At 54.8% G+C, this 19,751-nt stretch overlaps 4 protein-coding genes across 5 annotated transcripts; 1 reads left to right on the forward strand and 3 right to left on the reverse strand.

Annotated features, from left to right (window-relative positions):
- Positions 1-161: 161 nt before the first annotated feature.
- Positions 162-6,191, reverse strand: TSR1 (TSR1 ribosome maturation factor). Its single transcript, XM_082294950.1, has 15 exons — positions 6,068-6,191; positions 5,884-5,987; positions 5,396-5,612; positions 5,182-5,316; positions 4,480-4,907; positions 4,059-4,218; positions 3,604-3,767; positions 3,124-3,320; positions 2,545-2,707; positions 2,248-2,358; positions 1,788-1,920; positions 1,314-1,430; positions 908-1,048; positions 723-797; positions 162-625 (listed from the first exon to the last, which is right to left on the reverse strand). Exons 1-15 carry the CDS (start codon positions 6,174-6,176, stop codon positions 447-449), a joined length of 2,433 nt encoding a protein of 810 aa, XP_082151076.1. The 5' UTR covers positions 6,177-6,191; the 3' UTR covers positions 162-446.
- Positions 6,192-6,391: 200 nt separating this feature from the next.
- POLDIP2 (DNA polymerase delta interacting protein 2) lies at positions 6,392-15,787 on the reverse strand. Its single transcript, XM_082294544.1, has 11 exons — positions 15,579-15,787; positions 14,978-15,059; positions 14,292-14,389; positions 13,656-13,752; positions 13,106-13,181; positions 12,398-12,505; positions 12,024-12,160; positions 11,037-11,063; positions 10,726-10,851; positions 10,242-10,321; positions 6,392-8,764 (listed from the first exon to the last, which is right to left on the reverse strand). Exons 1-11 carry the CDS (start codon positions 15,761-15,763, stop codon positions 8,650-8,652), a joined length of 1,131 nt encoding a protein of 376 aa, XP_082150670.1. The 5' UTR covers positions 15,764-15,787; the 3' UTR covers positions 6,392-8,649.
- A 111-nt stretch (positions 15,788-15,898) lies between these two features.
- VMA12 (vacuolar ATPase assembly factor VMA12) lies at positions 15,899-18,180 on the forward strand. Of its 2 annotated transcripts, XM_082294396.1 has the most exons (6): positions 15,899-16,086; positions 16,180-16,253; positions 16,334-16,423; positions 17,296-17,332; positions 17,628-17,740; positions 17,830-18,180. In XM_082294396.1, the coding sequence occupies exons 1-6, from the start codon at positions 15,915-15,917 to the stop codon at positions 17,923-17,925; spliced, it is 582 nt and encodes a 193-aa protein (XP_082150522.1). In that variant the 5' UTR covers positions 15,899-15,914; the 3' UTR covers positions 17,926-18,180. The 2 variants fall into 2 exon arrangements, with proteins under 2 accessions (XP_082150522.1, XP_082150521.1); XM_082294395.1 differs by having other exon boundaries at positions 17,628-18,180.
- A 775-nt stretch (positions 18,181-18,955) lies between these two features.
- SEBOX (SEBOX homeobox) lies at positions 18,956-19,593 on the reverse strand (the record flags this gene model as incomplete). Its single annotated transcript, XM_082294735.1, has 2 exons — positions 18,956-19,204; positions 19,309-19,593. 2 exons carry the CDS (start codon positions 19,591-19,593, stop codon positions 18,956-18,958), a joined length of 534 nt encoding a protein of 177 aa, XP_082150861.1.
- Between the last annotated feature and the right edge of the window lie 158 nt (positions 19,594-19,751).

A 19,751-nucleotide genomic window follows, 5' to 3' on the forward strand; every position in this document is an offset into this window, starting at 1 on the left:
CCTGTTCTCCCCTCCCCAGCTGCCTTGCTCTGGGCCAGGCCTCCAGAGAGCTGCACTCAGTCACCCTTCCCCAGCTGCTACTTGGCTTTTCTTTCTCAGCATCACAGCAACTGCCAGCAAACTCCTTCACACAGAAAATCCCCCCCACAGCCCATGTGGCAGGGCACGAGGGACAGGAACAATCCCAGTGGGCCAGGGGGGGTTCAGTGGACATGGGGGGCACACAGCCTCCTGGCCACCACCAAGACAGAGGCACTTAGGCATTTTTGACATTTTCCATTAAAATAAATAGCTATAGCTGGTACCTGAGCAGCAGCTGGCGACACAGCTGCCCCTGTACAGACCCCAGCAGTAACACGTCCAAGGCATCAGTGCTGTCCTCACAGTGCACGGGCCAAGAACAGCATCCAGGGAGCCAAGGCACAAACTCCAGCCATGCTGGAGACTCATTCCATTTCCACCTCCCGCTCTGGCAGCGTGCTCTCACTCCTCACCCACGGCACAGGCTCTGGGACATGGGGGTCATAAGTCCATTTGGGAAAAACACGCTTGTAGAGGTTCAGCAGCACTGTGTCCTGGGACTTGAGCTGCCCATCAAAGTGGCACTTCATGTGGCCATGGGTCCCTAGGCAGAGGGCAGAAGAGGCCATTAGCAGTCTCTCTGGCCCAGGAGGACCACACCCATCCCAGCAGCACAGAGATAAACACCAGATCAAGCCTACCCAATGGCTCCTTGATGTGCCCTCTGCGTCCCCACTTTGTCCTCAGCTCCACGGGCTTGAACCACATCACATCCTCTGGAGATGAAAACACGAAAGGCAGGTAAGGAACAGGCTGTGCTGCACCAGCATAACCATGGGCACAGTTCTGCTTCCAGAGCCCCTCTTCCCCCAGAGACGAGCTGTACCTCTGTTGAAGAACATGTATCGCACAACAGCCATCTTGGTGAAGATCTTGAAGGGGTGGCCACTGAGCACCAGGCGCTTGATGACAATCCTGTCCGGGTCCACGGAGAGCAGGGAGCCCGTGGCAATGAGGTCATGCATTCCTGCCAGGCAGAGTCACCAATGCACCAGGGCAGGTGCCTCCATCACCCCCTCCTCACCACAAACCCCTTCCCCAAAGGGCTCCAGGCCCAGAGCACCCCCACAGCAGGGACAGACAAGTGACAACAGGGATGGAGATGAGCTCATCTCAATCAGCAGGAAGGGGACAGCTTTTTCAAGTCATACTTTCTAGAGAGATGCACTCATAAGCACAGTATGGGGACAGTTTGTCTCCAGACACCACCTCCTCAGCATTTATCAACTCACCATTACTTCTCTGTTTGAAAAGCAGCACTGAGGCAGGAGGGAAAGTGATGGGAGCGTAAACAGTCACCACCAGGGCAGCATCTGGGCGCAGGAAACGCTCCAGCTTGTGCTTATCAGCTAGGACAGAACAGCAGTGATCCAGTTCAGGCCAACAGCAGTCTTCAGAACTCTGGGAAACCCCAGAGAGCTCATTCTTCCCTGTCCAACAAACACCCCTCCTCTGCTGGCACTGAGTATCTGGGAATGAAGGTGATCCTCTGGCATGGAACCTGGACCTTGCCTGGATCAGTGAACCACCTTTCCTAAGCCATTCTATTCCCCATGATTTAGTGCCTGCCCTGGAAGCCTCAGAGCCTAGAAGTGATTCTTCACAAGAGTCCTTCAGCCAGGTTCAGACACCACGGCTAAGACATCACAGGCTTCCTGCTCTAGAATCCCCAACCCCACTCCTGGTGTACCCAGTCCCTGACAAACCTGAGGTGTGCTGGGAGAACAGGGGGGATGCTCTGAAGCGTCTGAACCCGCAGTGGAAGATCAGCTCCTCCTTGGCCCTCACTGGCTCGCTGTTGCCCGGATGCCGACGCACCAGGAAGTTCAACACGGACATCTGGAAGAGGCAGCACAGTGAGGGGCTGCTGGCAGGGCTGGCAGGGGATGGTGGGCAGCAGAAAGCACCAGGACATTGCAGCAGAGATGAATGCCCTTGAAAATGGGGTCCCAAAATGTTACTGGTCACCAGTGCCAGGCTCAGACACTTTATCCTAACCCCCCCCCCCCCCCCCGGCAGCTTCTGTGTGCTCTGACCTGCTTTGAAACAGGAATAATGTGGGGAGATTCCAGCCCAAACCCTCTGCAGCCAGACCCTGTCCAAGCCATGCAGCCTGAAGGAGCAAGGAGCTGCACATCCCTCCAAGGTATCATCCCTTTTGTTCACCTTTTGTTCATGGGGAAGCAGTGAGAACAGGACCAGGGGTTTCCCTTCCTTGAAGCTCTCCATCACCGAGACAGGGACGTTGCAGACGTGAAGTGTAACGTACCAGCCCACCTGCCAAGAAAGGAGCAGTTGTGAACATTTCTCTCAACAAAAAAAGTGTCAGAAGATGTACCTGGATTAGGAGAAAATTGTCTGAACTTAAGGCTGAAGGATCCGCCCAACCACCTCCCTGATAAGTCACTCCTACTGGGAGCAAAGGAACACAGCAGGGAAAGAGGAGTTACCAAAGGGAGTTACCAAAGCTCCTTCAGTCTCCTCCTTCTCTATTTGTCTGAAGAGGTTCTTTCTGGTTCGGGAGAAGTCCTGGAACTGGAAGATCCTGGCATAATCCCTTGGAAGATTCTCTTTGGGGTCCCATGGAGAAGTCCGGAAGCTTTTCAGCCCCCTGTACTTCTGGAACCTAGAGAACAGAGCAGGAAAGACAAATTACTCCATCACTTGAGGTGAATCCCATCCTTCACCACCACCTGTGGTCTGCAGGGTCTCATGCCTTCAGGGAGGGCAAAGGGAACAAAGCAAACATTAGCCCTCAGGAAAGATCTTGGTGCAAAGAGAGCTAAAACCAGCAGCCAAATCTCCAAACAAGCTGTCCTTGCCTCAGGGCCCACCCTCCTCCCTCTCCCAAGTCAGGACCCAGCTCTCTGGGTCCTCTGACTGCCAACTAGTACCTGCTCTGGAAGCCTCAGAGCCAAAGAGAGTCTTCACAAGAGTCCTTCAGCCAGGTTCAGACACCACGGCTAAGACATCATAGGCTTCCTCACCAAATTAAACAGGCACCTTGCAGCTCCTCTCCCAGCAAAGCATCCCATTTCTTACCTGACTCTGGCAGGCACATCCCGTGGCGTGTCCACCTCATCTGGAAACATCTCATCCATTCTCTCCTGTTTGTATCTCTCCAGCATCTGTTCATCCTCCTCCATCTTCTCGTCGTACTGGTCATCCCGCAGGCACTCGGACACGGTCATGGTCTCGCTCTCTTCCTCCCCAGCTTCCTCCTCACTGCTCTCCCCCTCCTGGCACAGGGCAGCACAGAGCCTGTGAGCACACAGAGCTGTGCATGCAGCACTGGCACCCTGCGTGTGCTCACACTGTGTGATTTGGGACCCCGGCCCATCATTTTGGGGTCTAACAGGCCAAAAAAGCAACGTGATACATGTGGGGATTTAACAGTGGAAATCCAGGCAAGTTCTGGCTCTGTGTCATGCCCTTGCATAGAGCAAGTTGGAAGGACAGAATTGTCCTAGAACATGCAATAATGGCCTGGCAATCACCTGTGCTATCAGCTCTTGGAGGTACCTGGGAAACTGCCTCTTCCATCAGATCATCATCCATGTCGTCATCTTCGTCATCATCATCATCTTTCTCACTGCCTTCTTCTCCATCATCCACAATCCAGGCAGCCTGGTACTTGGATGTGCCTTTGGGGACCTTCACCACCCTCCTGTTTGCCTTCAGAGAATCTGTAGGATTCCCACCAGTGGTTAATACAGGAACAATTCTCCTTCCCCTCAGCAACATTTATACCAGAACAACCAAAACCAGATCTAGACCAGAACTGCTGTTTCCCAGCAAAGAATTTGTCAGGACAGCCAAAATCTGCAAACCACACAGCCTGCTGGCCATCTGATGGGACTGGGGATGGAAGCCATCCCAACTAGGATGTTTCCTCACAGCCACCCTGGTGACAGAAGTTTCTAACAACCCTCCTAAGAGGGACATGGAAAAGATACAGAACCATTGCTTCTGCTCACCCTCTGCCTCCTGCAGTTCTTCTTCAGTGGGCCACGTCTGCTCCCCTTCCATGGGATCAGGAACCACTTCTGACTGCAGGGACTCCTGCTTGCTTGGATCTGCCTTCATCAGGACCTTGACATCTTCCTCCATCTCATCAGCACCATTTCCAGAGTGATCCTGAAGGGTGAGAGTGGAGTTCCCAGCTCTGAACACACCTCACTGAAGCCTGCAATCGGCCTCAAGTGAAACTCCCTTTGTGATGTTGTGACACAGCTTTCATTACACACGGCAGGCAAGGAACCTCAGCCCAGCAGCAGAACACAGACAGAACTCCCCTTTCCCCTCCCCTTGCCCACACACACCCAGCTGTATTCTCCACAATGGAAGTTTAGAAACTTCGTGTTCTAACAAGATTGGCAAAGCCTTCACCCCACACACCTGAACCTCCATGTCCTGACTCCTCTTCTGTCCTTTAACCACACGTGGGTTCAAAGAGAGGGGGTCTGGAGGGGCATCCACCTGGCTGACCTGGAAGTCCCCATGCCCCACAATGTGCACCAGGCTGTTCACATTGAGGGTCTGTCCCCGGACAAAGCCAGACACCTTCAGGGTCCCAACCAGGTCACTGTCCTGGCTGGGCACAAACTCAGCAGCACGGGCGAGCAGGTGAGCGCGGCGGTCCCGAAAAGCCAGGTGCCGCTGCTTCTGGGAGCTGAGGTGCCTCAGGAGCAGCGAGGATTCCTGCTCTGTGTTCAGTGGGAAGAGCTTGGCCTCAGGAAAGCGTTTCTCTATGGATTTGGAGAGTTTCTTCCTGGCATCTATCCTCTTCTTAGGGGGCAGGTCAGTGCCCCCCGGGACAGCCAGAGCTGCCGGGTAGAGAGCAAAGTTCAGGATCAGATCCTAAATCTTCTTATGTCCTTTTTACCAAACATAGGCAAATACTTGGATGTCAGCAGCCCAAATGGCCAGATTTGCACCACAAGGTACAAAGGGAGTTTCACTGGTGCCCAACAGGGCACGGAGCAATGGCCATAAACTGAAAGAACTTCCACCTCAACATAAGGAAAAATTTCTTTTCACTGACAGTAAATCTCTGTTAAGCACCCCCAGAGCCCCCTAGAAGCGCAAAACATTTCTCACCATAACTGGGGAGCCCCTGTGCAAAGAGGCAAGAGAGGCAGTGCTCCCCAGCACTGTCCCAGCCATCCACAGGATCCAGAATGAACAGCAGGGAGTCAGCAACCTTGGCAAGGTCTAAGACAGCGTGAAGATCCCCTGCACCCAAAACATCTCCATTAGTGGGGCTGCCAGAGGTACCAGAACAGGAACCCAACCAACAGCGGTGCCTCCTCACCTGCCTGTGCTGTGACAAAGCGCCAGCGCTGCTTGAGCCGGGGGCAGAGGAGGGCAAAGCCACCAGCTCTGCCCTCATCTGCACGGACAACGGCCGAGTCCTGGCTCTGCAGCAGGCGCAGGGTGTCGTGGGCTGCAGCCCTGCTGTGCAGCAGCAGCACCACCACGAGGTGCGGGGGCCCGTCCCTGCTGCCGAGGTTGCGCTTCTCCGCCAGCACCTGCGGGCACAAGGGCAGAGCGTGAATCCCAACCCACGTCCGGCTCCTCTCGCGCCCCCCGGCCCACGGCACGATTCCTGCACACCGCAACTCGAACACACCCGGCCCGATAATGCTCCGCTTGACCCAAAGCGAACCGGCCCTGGCACCCATTCGTCTCCCCCGCGAAGACCCAAACCAGCTGGGTTACATCGTCCACACCGAGACCTGCCCCGGCCCCATTCCGGCACAGACTCGAACCAACCCACCTCCCGCGCCCCGGGTGCCTCACCGCCTCCTTGCGCTGCCGGCGGAGCTGCAGCGCCTGATGCCGCCGGTCCACCCTGTTCAGGTCGCGGAGCCGCCGGCGGGGCTGGGCCTTGACGGGGACGCGGCCTGGGGGGGGGGGGGGGGAAGAGAACGGTCAGGCGGGCCGAGGGCGGCGGGGAACCCGCGGGGAGCGCGTCCCACCTCACCTCCAGCACGGCGCTGCGAGGAGCCGCTGTGTTTGCCGCCCTTGTGCGCCTTGTTCTGCTGCTTGAGCGGCCCGGGCCGGTGCGCGCCGGCTGCCGCCGCCATCACCATGCTGCTGCCGCCTCGCCGCCGCCGCCCTACGTCACTTCCGGCGCGACGGGGGCGCGCGGGGACTCACGTCGGTGGCGAGAGGGAGGGACGGGATGGGACCGGGCCCGACCTCCGGGAAAGGAGCCCCGGGAAAGGAGCCCCGGGGCGGGGAGGGACGAACAGCGGGGTGGGTGCCCGTAGCGCCGCGGGGCAATGAGGGGCGGGAGCCAGAGCCGTTCGTTCAGCGGTTTATTGGTTGGTTCTTTTGTACAGGTATTTACACAGAGAGGGGGGACGGGGCTCGGCCGCGCTCCGGGAAGGGTCCCGAGGGATGAAGCACTTGGGGAAAAGGCCCTGCCCAGCCTCTGGCATCGCGCCCAGGCCCCAGGGCAGGTCGGCGCTGCTCCCTCCGCAAAGCCTGATGGAGTGGAAACATTCCTACCGTGCCCCGGCCCGTCTGCTACCGGCAGCGCCGTGACCTCGGTCTTGCCAATCATTATCCAGCCAGGAATGTCTGTTCCTGGGCACAAGCCACAGCACAGTACCCAGCCGCGATGGGACATCACCCCAAACAACGCAGCAGAGCCCCTGCCCCCGCATCACTCCATCCCTTAGGGATGCAGCTCTCCGCTGGTTACGGGAAGCATTAGGGCCACAGCACCCCAGGAACGCGGGTGAGGGGCAAGGTTAAACATTCACGGGGGTGCTGCAATTGCCAGTAAAGCTGAAGCAGCCCGAGGAGGAGGCAGGGCAGCTGCTACTCCCATCCCGACTGAGCAACTGCATGGGAAGGGAAAAGCAGGCTCCTAGAGGTTCCTGCTGCCCTGAAGTTGAGGCATCTTCCCACCTCTTCCTCCTGAGAGGAAATCAGCAAGAGAGCAGCAATGGGGGGTTGTCAGCTGTGAACTGGTCTTTAGGGATCCTTTTCTACCCCTAAAAGCAGACTGGCTGTTTAGACCTTTGAAACTCTAAATACGAGCATGTACTACCTGAGAGGAAAGAAGACACAAAATTAAAGAGACTGGTGACAGATGAACACTGCAGTGATTTAGTCTCTCTGTACAGGAATCCACTGGCTGTGGAACAGCATGAGAGTCTCTCCCAAAGGCTGTTTTTGTCCTTTAGCCAAGACAGCCCACAGCACTGCCACAGCTCTGCCTTGCAGAGCCAAAGGCAAAGAGGCTGCTCAGAGGAGTCTCCAGGGAAGAGGGAATAACTGAGATACTTCTTAATCAAGGAAAACATCCCGTGAGTTAGTTATGCCTTGTCATTTAAGCAAGACTAGGGGAAGGAGGAAGGTTGGAAACTTTCTTTCCTAAGGTTATCACAAAGCCAAATACTTCTGCCTCTGAATCACCCTGAAGTCTGGAAACCCAGGGACAGCCAGAAGGGTCCCACACCATGGAGGCTGATGATCCTTGCAATCCTCAGAGCTGCTGAGAGCTGCTCTGGCTTTCCCACACGTCCATATGTTGTCATCTTACAGGGATTTCACTGACCTGCACAGTCCTGCAGGGCCCTCCAGACATAGGCTACCAAAAAAATCACAACCTGCCAAGCAGAGCAAGCACGAGCAGAAAGCCAAGCACTGCCTCACTGGCTGACAGCATTCCAGGTGAAAACAAGCATTCCTGTCAAGCTGAAACCACCAAGGAAATACGGATGCAGCCACAGTGTGAGCAGGGAAGAACCCTCCAGCAGCTGAGATGGAAATCCCTGCAGCAAAGCAAAGCCCTGGCAGGGGAAGAGCTCCCTTCAGCTCTCCTGTACCATCACAACACAGAGCCTGGTGCTCTGCACACACAGGACACCGTGACAGCACCTGCTCAGCACCATCTGTCACCCACTTTGTCCCCTCTGCACCCTCTTCTCTAAAAAAACCAGGGTTTGTATCACAGCACAAAGCCCAGACAAGCTGTGTGATGAGCAGTGCAGCTCACAGGGTGCTCCAACCCTGGCTGAATCCCAAAAAGCAGCTGCACTGCAGGAAAGCTGAGCTCACATTCCTGTTCCCTAAAGGAAGAGCAGCTCCTCCTGAAGCAGCAAGAACTCTGGGCTGACTCCACACGGGAGGGAGCAACAAGCTGGGACCGGCTGGATGCAAAGGCATGGCCTTGGTTTAGGAAGGAAGACTGGTTGCAACTGGAAGGGCCAGTTTATTAGAGAAACCTCACATTGCAGAGAAGTCACAACACATTGGAAAGGGTCCAGGCCTGCTGAGGGGGAGCCAGTCTTCTGCAGCAGCACAGATCTAAATCCCCCAAGCCCAGCAGGTGCCACAGAGGGAAAGGTTACCTGTAACACAGCTTATGTTTTACAAGCAGCCTGAGAGAGCCAGTAGTAAAGTTCCAAAAAAAGCCTCCCTGTCAGACAACAGTTAAAACAAAAATGGTTTAAAATGTTTAAAAGCTCCGTGTTCTTGGCTGCAGCATAAAGGGGAGGCAAAGGTCTACAACACACACAGGCCTCCGTGGGTCTGGGCACTCGCTCTGATCTACCAGTGAAGGCCGGAGGGAGGGGTCTTCTCATCTTTGTTGCTTTCCAGGGAAAAGGGTGGGATTCGGACATCAAAGTGGGAGCCATCAGGCCTCTCAAATCGAAAAGTGCCCCTGCAAAAATAATGGCAGAGATCACGCTGAGGCCAGGGACAGACACACCTAGGAAGGATGAGCAAGAAGGTAAGACCTGAGCTCTTGCATATCCTCAGGGTCCATCTGCAAGGCTGGTCCAGCAGCAAGGACATGGCTCAGCTGCAGAATATCTGCTGCCAAGATGACTCACTTATGGAGGACTCCTGGGCAGTTTTACATCACATCACCAACACATTTCCTGCACAAAGCTGTGATGATTGCAGCCCACAGGAGTCAAGCACCCTCCACGCACCTGCAGCAGTGTTTACCCAACTCCCACTCCCCAGGAGACAGAGCCATCTGAGCTCTTTTTACAAGCTGGTTACACGTACATTCAGATTTGTATTTCTTAGCAGGAGCTCCACTGGTTGTCTATGACATGAAGAAATCCCCTCATAGATGTAATTTAGAATAGCTTCGGCTTTGCATGTCAGAAATGAACTTGCCTGTCCTGGTACAACCATTTGTTTACTGCTCTCAACTACAGACAACTGTACTGCAGAACATGACATGGGCAAGAGGGTTGTGGATATAAATTAACAGGTTCTCAGGACAGAGAAGACACAACTGAACACCAGAAGTGAAGCTGAGCAGCTTTTGAGCTGCAGAACCTTTGTCTCTTTCTCGCCAGGATGTATGCAGAGAGGGAAGAACTACCAGACCATCTGGTTTTATCTCCCCAGGGCATCCATTCAGGCAACTCAAAACGCTTCACATGGCAAACATGGTATTCCCTGTATGCAAAGAGCTGCTCTCCTGCTTTTCCCAACTCAAAGGCAGCTTAACTCTGAAGGAGATTTACTTAAAAAATGCAGGAAGACCTGTCATACAGAAGGCAAGAGGTGGCTGTGCAATCCTTGTCCACACAGAGGTGGCACTAAATAAGCCAAAAAAAGGGAAACTGCTTTAACCCCGAGGCACAGGAAAATAACAGCTCAGCTGGGCATTTCCCTCCCTGCACTTACAGAAGAAGAGACTTAAACACCAGTTAGACTGAAGGCCTTATCTGGTCTAAACTGGGAAAACCCCTGCATGCCAACTCCTGACACAGAAGTGCACAGGGATGGAGTTAAAGCCCAATCCTCTCCCAAGAGAGGGACACCAGAGCACACACCCCTGCTGCTGAGGGAATGATCAGCACAAGGCCTTGGCTCTTGCACCCAGGACCAAAAGGGAGAACTGCTTCATGTCTTTAAATCCAGTCTAGCACAGACCACAGCAGGAGGATACATTATCCTGGAACCTCTCCTGGTGCAGAGAACCAACAGATCTTCTTAACACTAACTGGGATACAGCTATAGAAAAGCTCACCAAATTTTAGCTACCATATATGCCCTTGTCCAGTCCACTTCCACCCAGCTTTCAGCCACAACCCCAGGCAGCAAACTGCACCCCAGCTCGCTGCTGGGGGATCCTACAGCCAAAACACTGTACAGCAGCAATAAGGGCTTCTTACCACATGTGACCACTGGATGCCTGCAGGGAGACGTGGCTGCTGTACTGAAATGCTGGCTGTTCTTTGGACAAAACTGGCTCCTGAGAAGACAAGAGACCACTGGGCATCAGCAATCTTAACATTCTACCCCAGACAGGCATCAAGAGGAAATTTATACAGCAGGGGAGAAAAAAAAAGAAACAACCACAGACCCACAGCCCAGCACCACTGCCAATTACACAGCAAACTGAGTAGTGCCAGAATCCTGTTATTATTCCAGTTTTCCCATCACCAGTCATTTAGGATCATTCTCCAATACTCAGTGTGAAGTTTCAGTTCATGCAAACAACAGATGAAAAGCTCACGTGACTTTCTTCATTGCTGGTTTCCCACTCCATCTATTTCCAGTGCCCACTAAGCAATTTATTGGCCAATCCACTCAACCAAGCGAGAGGACTCCAGCAAAGGGCCATGCTTCCCCGAAAAAAAGCTGTGTGGTACCTACCCTTCCTACAACCCCACGGCCCCGGACTGTTTCCAAGGTGCCAGACAAGCTGAATATCCTCCAGTGTCGCTCTCGGAGCTGCACCACTTCACTGTCCAGGTTCTCCAGGCGAATACAGTAGCGCCACTGGACAGAAGAAAGACTCTTATCAAGAGCTGGAATCAGCTGCAACCAGTTGATAACCCACAGCTGATGCTGGGAAACAGTTTCCAGGCAAGGGCTACTCTCTCTCAGAGCTTATCACACAGCAGTGATGCCACAGCAAATAAACTCCTTCCCTTTAGCTGTTCCGTGACACAAAAGGCACTTACCCAGTAGACATGGGAATTCTGGGCTTCCTGTCAAGAGAAACAAAAGACTTTAGCAGCTGCCCTTGAACACGTGGTGCCAAAAACCTCTTCAGCTGTCAGCACAGCACCAGCACAGGGGCTCTCACTCCGTGCCAGGGTGACGCAGACAACTCACATGAGCACAGACAGCTGCTCTCCGAGGCCTTCCATCAGCAGAGCCTGGCACTGGCTGTGCTCTAAAGTAATCATGAGGTGGGAGATTTGCAAGGATCCCGTGACAACCCAGGGTTCATCTCCATGTTAATTATGCACTTTCTACAGATCTAGAAACAGCCCTTCCCTGGCCTTCGGGCACCTGTTTTAGGACAAACATCAGCTGGACTCCACAAAAGTTGCAAATCCACACCAAAATGTGCACCTGCCACAGCTCAGGCTCCCCATCAGCCGTGCTCAGAAATCAAACTGCTGTGGGAATTCCCAGCTCTCCCACTCAGGAGTCTGTTGGAGCCGCATTATTTTGTATGGTCCACGTGGAGTTCTGTGCTATAAAGAGCACATGGTTATCAGCTAAACCCAGAAGGCTTTAGCCAAACCCTCTAAGCCAAACTAGAGGCAAGAAACAGGCAGGCAACCCCAGCTCATCACTGGGCAGGATAACAGATGTGTCTGTTGTTACAGAGCAGATGGCCCCAGTGCCACCTCACGTGACTGAGGCAGTAACAGGACCAATTCACAAGCCTTCCTAAATATCCTGCTAGCACCGTTGTGCAGAACATTACAGGTTATTTCTCATCCTACTGATAACCAGCAAAAGCCAATATGCAGGAGCTGTTCTCCAAAAATACATGACAAAACAGTTTCATGTTTATACCCAGGAGAACGAAACTGCAACTGTGGTTAAAATGTCACTTCTTCAGTATGCAGAAAGTACCTTCAGGCAGCAAACTGGTCTTACAAAAACATGCCAGTGAAGCAAATGGCAGAATGAACAGAGCAGGCCAGACTTACCCTCATGCCCATGTAGAAAGGGATGACGGTGACACGGATGTTCTCCGTGGTTTCTCGGTGCACATCCGAGAGCTCCAGCCAGGGGTGGTTCTTCTCCTGCCACGCACACAGAGTATCCCTTGCTACAAAAGGTGGGACTGTGGGGAGGGAAAGGTGAGGTTTCATGGGGAGAGGCAACACTGTAGCCGGAGTGCTCTTCCCTCAAAACAATTCCTTTCACATAGTTTAAAAAAATTCAAAGGCAGCTTCACTGTAACAAACCCCAAGGTAGATGTGATTTTTATACCATATCCAAGATGATGGGGTTTGGGTACTTGTTCTAGAGTACTGCAAGCACGTGGCTCTGAAGAATTCCCTGTGAAGCCAGAATTTACCTTTTGTTTGGTCGTACATGAGGAACCTCTCAAAGAGCTCATGCTGGATGGGCACTTGATCAGTGGAGCTGTAGGGAAGGATGTCTTCATGGCTTACATAGTCTAAACCTGAAAAAGAAACCCAAAAGCCACTGAACTTCCCCAGCAAAGAGCAGCTCAGAAGTCTCCTGGCAGAAAAATTGATCACACTAGTGAGAAGTTAGGAAAAGGATTTTGGCAGCAGAAGCCAAAGCTAATATCACAACTGCAAGGAAGAATGGAAGAGACGTGCCAGGAATAACTCTTGGCAGTGTTCTCCTGTGAGATTTTTCATGGAGTGACTCCTCTGATAAACACACACTGCCCTGCAAAGTGCCTGCACTGCCCCAAAAGCACTCTGGGCAGGAAATGCCCAGGACAGGAATAAATCCAGCTGTCTTGGTGACAAAGTAGAACAGCCCATATGCAGCTTGGTATGGGATCTGTGTCTCAAGAGCTCTGATTTAAATCAGACATGTCTGTGTCTGATCACAGAGTGCCCAGCTTCCAGCTATGCAAAGGGCTTCCTGTACTTTAGTCACTCTGTCGTCTCCAGCACAGCCCTAAGCTATGGACAGATCCACTACAGAATGTCCTGCAGGAACTGCTGCTTCTCTGGCAGGAGTTGACCACTGATGACTTTTCTGACCTCACCTCACAACAGTCAGAGGCTGCAGGAGTTTTGCTCACCTGGGATGGCATAGAGGGCTCTGCTGTCATCATGATTTGCCAGGAACGTCACTGCTTCCGTCTGTGATCTCTGGGACTGAGAAACAGGGAGGTTTATGTCTTTCTGTGTGGACTGCTGCAGGACAGTTTCCAGCCATAGTTCAGTTCACTACTGGGGTTTATAAAAGCACGTAATGTTTATTTCATTGAACCAATTCACCTCAGAACTTCTCTCCATTTAATTCCTCTAGGCTAACTCTCCACTCAAACAAGCGAGGAGCATTTTCAGTGCTGCAGCCCACATTCCCAATGACCTGTGTGCAACAGTGCAGGAATGACACCAGGAAGAGGAAAGGAGGTTGGAAAGGGGAAACACGATCCAGAAAACAGCCACATGACCTTCCAGATGATCTTTCTCAGGGAAAAATATACCTTGAAGAATAAATTTATCCAAAAATCCTAACCAATCCAGTTAGCCACCAAAGCCATTTTCTTTCAGTGCCTGTCCCTCTGAACCACTCATGTAGGAGAAGATACTCAAGTTTCAATAGCAAGATTGCTCATTACTTACTATATGTGGACAATCCCGGGCATCTATTAACACCTGGTAGTAAGTGTGTGTTTTGCCCTTGACCTCTTTGGAACCATGACCTGCCACATTCTCGCTCCTAAAGAGAAAAGCAGAACTCTGAGCCCAAGCACAGGATGGAAGCAAATTCTTGTTACCAGAACCAAGTACTCATAAACAATGATTTTTTTTTTTTAAAGTCACATTTCACAGCCTGTAATCATTTGGTTGCACCCAAACCAAAGCCTCATCAGCCACCCACACAATGACAGACGAGCTGAGATGACCATGAGAGGTGTTTGGCACAGGCACAACAGCTCAGAGGTTCTTCCTGCTGGATCTAACTCAAAAAGGGATTTTTGTAGAATACAAAGTGACAGGAGCATGATTTTTAATTGATTTTTATTTCCTTCACACACACACACTTTCATACTTCCATCCTGTCTCTAATTAACACAAAATTAATACTCAGTACTTAATAATGAAGCATCTCCTCTTCAAGCACCTCTCCCAGTTTACACTCATACAAACAGACCCATTGCCCTCCTTAAAAACACCTGTTTACCCCAAAAAGGAAACTACAAAACGTAAATGTAACAGTATGACAACATGAACCAGAATGAGTCCTCAAATCCTTACTTTTCTGTGACAGGAGAAGCCACATCCCGATCATAAAGCCTGGCTTGCCAGGGAAACAGAACTATTCCTCGATAGCCAAACACACTGTGAAGGAAGAGCTGGAAGGAACAAATAATTACAGTTGAATCATTTTGAAAATCTGTTAACTGAGGTAAAACTACAAACATTTACTAAGGATTTAATGTGTGGGATGGGGATACAGGGACAATCACCACTGTGACTACTCAGAGCAGAAAGAAGGAACACAGTTTGGGATGAGAGGAGAAATCCATGTCATCTCTATCCTGTAGAAGGGAAGGACTAAACCAGTAATGCAGTAATAGAGCAGCAGAAAGGAGAGACTGCTCAGAAACAGATCTGAGAGCCTTAAGGACAGGAATTACAAGTGTAGTTGTTATTTCTCAAATTCAGTGGTTGTCTCTTTGAATTCCTGAGGGAGAAAACCCCAAAACAAGACCAGTAGAGTAAATGCCATTGTCCAGCAGTTGCGTTGTGCTGCAGATTCTTATCAACCTGCTATTGCCAGATGACTGACAAACTGCAGACACAGCACAGACAAGGAGCACTGAACTGTGAAACTCCTGGCCTGCTGCTGCTGAGATTTTCCTTATGGGAAATCCTTTGGCTGCCCAATCCCTGTGGCACCAGCCTGCAGGGTCAGCTGTGCCCCACCCCGAACCACCTACCTGGCCTGTCTCATATTTGCCATGCTGCTTCGGGGCCTCAAACACCCCCACAGTCTCCAGCACTTTGCCCTCGGGACGGTTCCTTGGAGCAGAGAGGCAGCTTGGAGGGTTTGCAGGGGCTGAAGCAGCCCCCAGGCCAGGGGGACACTGCTCCCCACCTTGTGCCTCCCTCGGGTAACCCACAAGAGCCCCACTATGCACTGAGCTGCCCAATCTCACTCCCTCCTCTGCCCTCCACCCTTTGCCAGTGTCCCCTTTCCCAACTGCCCTGGATACCCTCACACAGCTGTCCCTTCAGCCCAATCCCCCATATCTCTGCCCTGACAACCCCCCCAACTCTTTCACAGTCTTCCCCCAGTGACTCACCACCCCTCAACCCACACTCCAACTCCTTCCCAGTCACCCTCATCCCTAAACACCCTCTCACAGCCTCCTAACTCCTTCCCAATTTTCCCCAACTACCCGCACCCCAAACACCTCCTGCGAGCCCTCACCCCCTCCCAATCACCCTCAAACACCCCCTCACCGCCTGTCTCCCCGAGCCCCCCCCAACAACCCCAACCCTGCGCCCCCCCCCCCCCCAACCCCTCACAGGCCTCACCGCGACGAGAGGTGCCGCCGCGGCGGCAACAGCAGCGGCAGCGGAAGCACCGCGGCTCCCCCGGGGCCCAGGGCCCGCAGGTGGCGGGCGGGGGGCGGCTCCCAGAGCGGGGGCGGCCCGCGGGCCCGGGCCCGGGCCCGGCCCAGAGCCACCGCCACGTACCGCCGCGCCGCGCCGCCCGACATCCCACCGCCCGCGGCCCACAGTGCCCCGCGCGGCCCGCGCCGCTCCGCCCCGCCCCGCCCCCCGCGCGCGCCGCTCCGCCCCACCCCGCCGTCTCTATGGTTCCTCCCACCCCATCCCTCGGTCGCCCCGGCAACGCCGGCCGGGCCCAACATGGCGTCGTCGTTACGAGCCGGGCCGCGGCTGCGGCGGGCGGTGCGGGCCGGAGAGCTGGCAGCGCTGCCCGCTGGGCTGCGGGATGAGCTGGAGGCGGCGCTGGCGGCGGATGGAGAGCTGGTGCCTTTCAGCCTGCTGCGGAGGCTGCACGCCGCGCTGAGGGAGGCAGGTAGGCCGCGCTGCGCCGGGGCGCCGTGGTCGCACCGTGACCGCACCGTGACCGCCCCGATCACACCGTGACCGCCCCGTCCCCCGCCCGCAGGGTCCCCGCTGCACCTACACGAGCTGCTGGAAGGATGCGAGATCCACCTGCCCGAGGTGCCGGTGCCGCCGCGGGTAAGTGAGGGCCGGGCAGGAGTCGCGGGAGGAGGCGGCGGCGGCTCCCGGCCCTCACGGTGGGTCTGTGCCTTCCCCAGAACCCCGAGCTGGTGGCCCGGCTGGAGCGGATCAAGGCTAAGCTGGCACACGAGGAGTACCAGCGGATGACCCGCAACATCACCGGGCAGGTGAGGGGCTGCTGCGGTGCCTGCTGCCGGGATTCATCCCTCAAAAACCTGAGAGCAAAGGAGATTTTCCCCTCTGAGTGAGTGCAGTGCAGAGGGGATGTGGCAGGCACTGGAGGTAAACACACCAGGGACAACAGATGCGGTGTTGAGGACAGAGGTAGGACAGGGTTAACAGGGTGGTGAATTAGACAATACCGAGTTTTGGGAACTGCTCACTGTGCCAAAGATCTCAGGTTCTGTTCTGGGAGACTGAGCACATGCCATAAATGTCTGACAGGAAGCATCTGTGCTGGTTAAATTTTTGTCATAGTTTTAAAATTGCCTCATTCATGTCAAGGTAAAAGCTGAAAATACAAGATAACGTGGGCACTCATTCTTTCCTGGGAGAGCTGGGATCTTCTGGCTGGGTGACTGCTCAGACAAGTCAGCGTCCCTTTCTGGTGGCATTCCTTGTGATCCCATTCTGTCCTTCCACACTGTACCTGGCATCCATGTGCACACTAACTCTCATGGGAAGATCTGCTTTGCTCTCTGCTGAGCTTGACCACTCCAGGTTTGACCTGGTCTGGTGAAAGGTGTCCCTGCTCATGGCAGGGATGGTCTTTAAGGTCCCTTCCAAGACAAACCATGCTGTGATCTATAATCTGGGATGGTTTTACCAGAGCTTGTCCAAAATCTCAGAGAAACCTGTGTGCTGTGAAACTGCTGCTCCCCCACAGCCCACCCACCCAGTACCAGGGCACCCCAAAACCTCACAGTCTTGGGGACAGGACAGGGCATTGGCATTGCTTTTATTCTGCACATACAGTAATAATGTTATTACTAACATTAAAATACAAGCGATCACAAGTTGTTTCAATCCCTTCTTTCAGGAGATGAACGGGCCATTGGCTGAATTTGGGAGGCAAGGTGAGTGCCTTCCTGTCCTGTTGGCACGTGCCAGGTCAGGCATGGGAATTGTTCCATCTCCAGCTGGTAACAGCCCTTCCCTCTTGGAATATCTCACCAGAAGGTTTTCATGCGCTAAAGTGTTCCTTGAATGAAGGAGCCTCTTGGTCATTCTTACCAATATTTCTGGAGGCACCAAGCGTGTGACTCCTCCAGGATTACACATCCCAGCTGAGGTAGCCCCAATCACACCTTGTCCCCAGCCCTACTCCCCAGCCTTATGTAAAATCAATCACTTTACCCTTCTCTCCACCAGTTCGCTCCGTGAAAGCCGTTGTCATCACCATCTTCAACTTCATTGTCACCGTGGTGGCCGCCTTTGCCTGCACGTACCTGGGCAGCCAGTACGTCTTCGCAGAGACAGCGGCGGTGAGCAAGGCCCCAGAGCCCCCTGGCAGCCCCTCTGTGCTGGCCAGGCCGGACCCCCAGGGTCACCCCTCTCTCTTTTGTGTCCCCAGCGTGTCCTGTCAGCCGTCATTGTGGCCTCAGTGGTGGGCTTGGCCGAGCTGTACGTGATGGTGCGGACTCTCGAAGGGGACCTTGGGAAGCTATGACCATGAACTGCAGGCTTCGTGCTGGAGGCTTTTTGTCCTCCCCAGGAGCTGCTAATTTGGGACAGGTTTTCTCCTGTCTGTACCTGTTCCTGCTGTGGGAAGACTTCTGCACTCCTCAGGCTCGTCCTTTGCTTCCTGCTCCTGAAATGAATCATGGGTTGGAAATCCCAGAGCTGTGGAACAGGAGAGGCAATGGCTGTGGACTCTGACCACTCCAGCAGGGAGAGAGGCATCAGTTCCTGCCATCCCTGTTCTCCTGGGAAGTTCCTGTCCTTTTATTCTGGAAATAAATAACACTGTGTGTTCATAACCTTCTTCCTGCATGTCAGGAGATGTCTGTTGGTGTGAGAAACATTGATGTGGCATCTAACACACCGCAGAGATGTGAATCTTCCCTCTCCCTCTGCATCCTGCATCCTGCTCCATCTCCTGTCCAAACCTTCCTCTGCCTGCACAGTGCGGGATGCGTGGTGCTCCCAACCCCCTGCCATAGGATGCCCAGATTCTGGACATAGGGAGGGAACACCGCTCAACATTGAGCCCAGGGTTTCTCAGGTGCCATGGGGCAGAGCAGAGCCAGCTCGGTGCACCCACAGCGGGGAAGGGACACCCACGTCAGGCCCTGGGGACCCGGACACCTGCCGGGTGGGCGCTCTGCCAGGACTGGACACAGTGATTAATGCTCTGATGGCAGCTAAGCCCCTCTGGAAACACGGTTTAATATCCGACCCAGGGAGATCTGCCGGCACCTGCGAACGTGCCTGCGGATTAGGGGCGGCCGCGCCACAATCATCCGTGGATACGGCCTCAGATTAAGGTATTTTTTCCAAAAGATTAGTCGGTATTAGAGGGGTGATGGGGAGCTGTCCCTGCTGCGGCCGCACCGGCATTTAGGATATTGGATGACATCTTCGGAGCCTTCGGGACCGGCAGTAATTCCACACCCTAATGAAATCGTGGCGCTAATCCGGGGGGGGGGGGGGGGCCGCGGTGCCAGGAGGGTCCCTAGAACACGGGGTCCTTGCCACGGCTACGGTTCGCCCAGGTTGGTGATGGCCGCGCTGTAGATGAGGTCGGAGATGGAGCCCAGCGAGGTGGGGAGGCCCCGAGCGGGGCTGTGGGATCCCGACGGCGGCATGGCAGGGGCCGGGCCCGGGGTGCTGCTGTCGGGGGGTGCCGCGGGGGGACCCCGCTCCCCGGGCGGCGGCAGCGGCGGTAGCGGCGGCGGTTCGGGCTTGGCGCTGCGGATCCTGCGGGCGCGGCGGTTCTGGAACCACACCTGGGACGGGCGAGGGGAGCTATGAGACACTGACAGCGCCCCGACGGGGTGGCCCCGAGAGGGAAGGAGGAAGGGGTGGAGGGGAGGGTCCCGCCTGCGCTCACCTGGATCTTGGCCTCGGGCAGCTGGGTGAGCTCGGCCAGGCGCTCCCGGGTGGCGATGTCCGGGTAGGGCACGGCGGCGAAGGCCCGCTCCAGCTCGGACAGCTGCCCCCGGCTGAACGTGGTCCGCCGCCGCTTCCGCGGCCCCCCCGGGCAGGGACAGGGGCAGGGGCACGGCCCCGGGACGCCGCCGCCCCCCGCCGCCCGCCCGCCGCCCGGCCCGCCCGCCCCGTCGGGGAAGCGGAGCAGCGGCTGCGGGGCGCGGGAGGTGCCCGGGGCCGCGCTCATCCTGCCCGGCTCCCCCGGTCCTGCCGCCGCCCTGGCTTTTATCCACCCCGGGTCCCCCCCGGCGGGCTGGGACCGCCCCGAGCGGGCGGTGCTGTCCCCCCCCACCCCTTCCCAAGGCCTCCCGGGGCCGGTCCCAGCTCCGCGCCCCCGATAGTAGC

The sequence above is a fragment of the Coloeus monedula genome (genome assembly GCF_965178545.1).
Source record: "Coloeus monedula genome assembly, chromosome: 20".
In the NCBI taxonomy this organism is placed as follows: Eukaryota; Metazoa; Chordata; class Aves; order Passeriformes; family Corvidae; genus Coloeus; species Coloeus monedula.

Excerpts from the sequence above, each read along its gene's own strand:
- TSR1 (XM_082294950.1), bottom strand. The coding sequence starts at position 6,176 with ATGGTGATGGCGGCGGCAGCCGGCGCGCACCGGCCCGGGCCGCTCAAG. Across the intron at positions 5,317-5,395 it reads CTTTGTCACAGCACAGGCAG|GGGATCTTCACGCTGTCTTA; the intron begins GTGAGGAGGCAC and ends TTTTGGGTGCAG. Across the intron at positions 1,921-2,247 it reads TGCTTCCCCATGAACAAAAG|ATGTCCGTGTTGAACTTCCT; the intron begins GTGAACAAAAGG and ends TGCCTCTTCCAG.
- POLDIP2 (XM_082294544.1), bottom strand. The coding sequence starts at position 15,763 with ATGTCGGGCGGCGCGGCGCGGCGGTACGTGGCGGTGGCTCTGGGCCGG. Across the intron at positions 13,182-13,655 it reads CCCGGGATTGTCCACATATA|TCCCAGAGATCACAGACGGA; the intron begins GTAAGTAATGAG and ends CCTGTTTCTCAG. Across the intron at positions 8,765-10,241 it reads GCATCCAGTGGTCACATGTG|GGGCACTTTTCGATTTGAGA; the intron begins GTAAGAAGCCCT and ends TTATTTTTGCAG.
- VMA12 (XM_082294395.1), top strand. The coding sequence starts at position 15,915 with ATGGCGTCGTCGTTACGAGCCGGGCCGCGGCTGCGGCGGGCGGTGCGG. Across the intron at positions 16,254-16,333 it reads AGGTGCCGGTGCCGCCGCGG|AACCCCGAGCTGGTGGCCCG; the intron begins GTAAGTGAGGGC and ends TGCCTTCCCCAG. Across the intron at positions 17,333-17,627 it reads GGCTGAATTTGGGAGGCAAG|TTCGCTCCGTGAAAGCCGTT; the intron begins GTGAGTGCCTTC and ends TCTCTCCACCAG.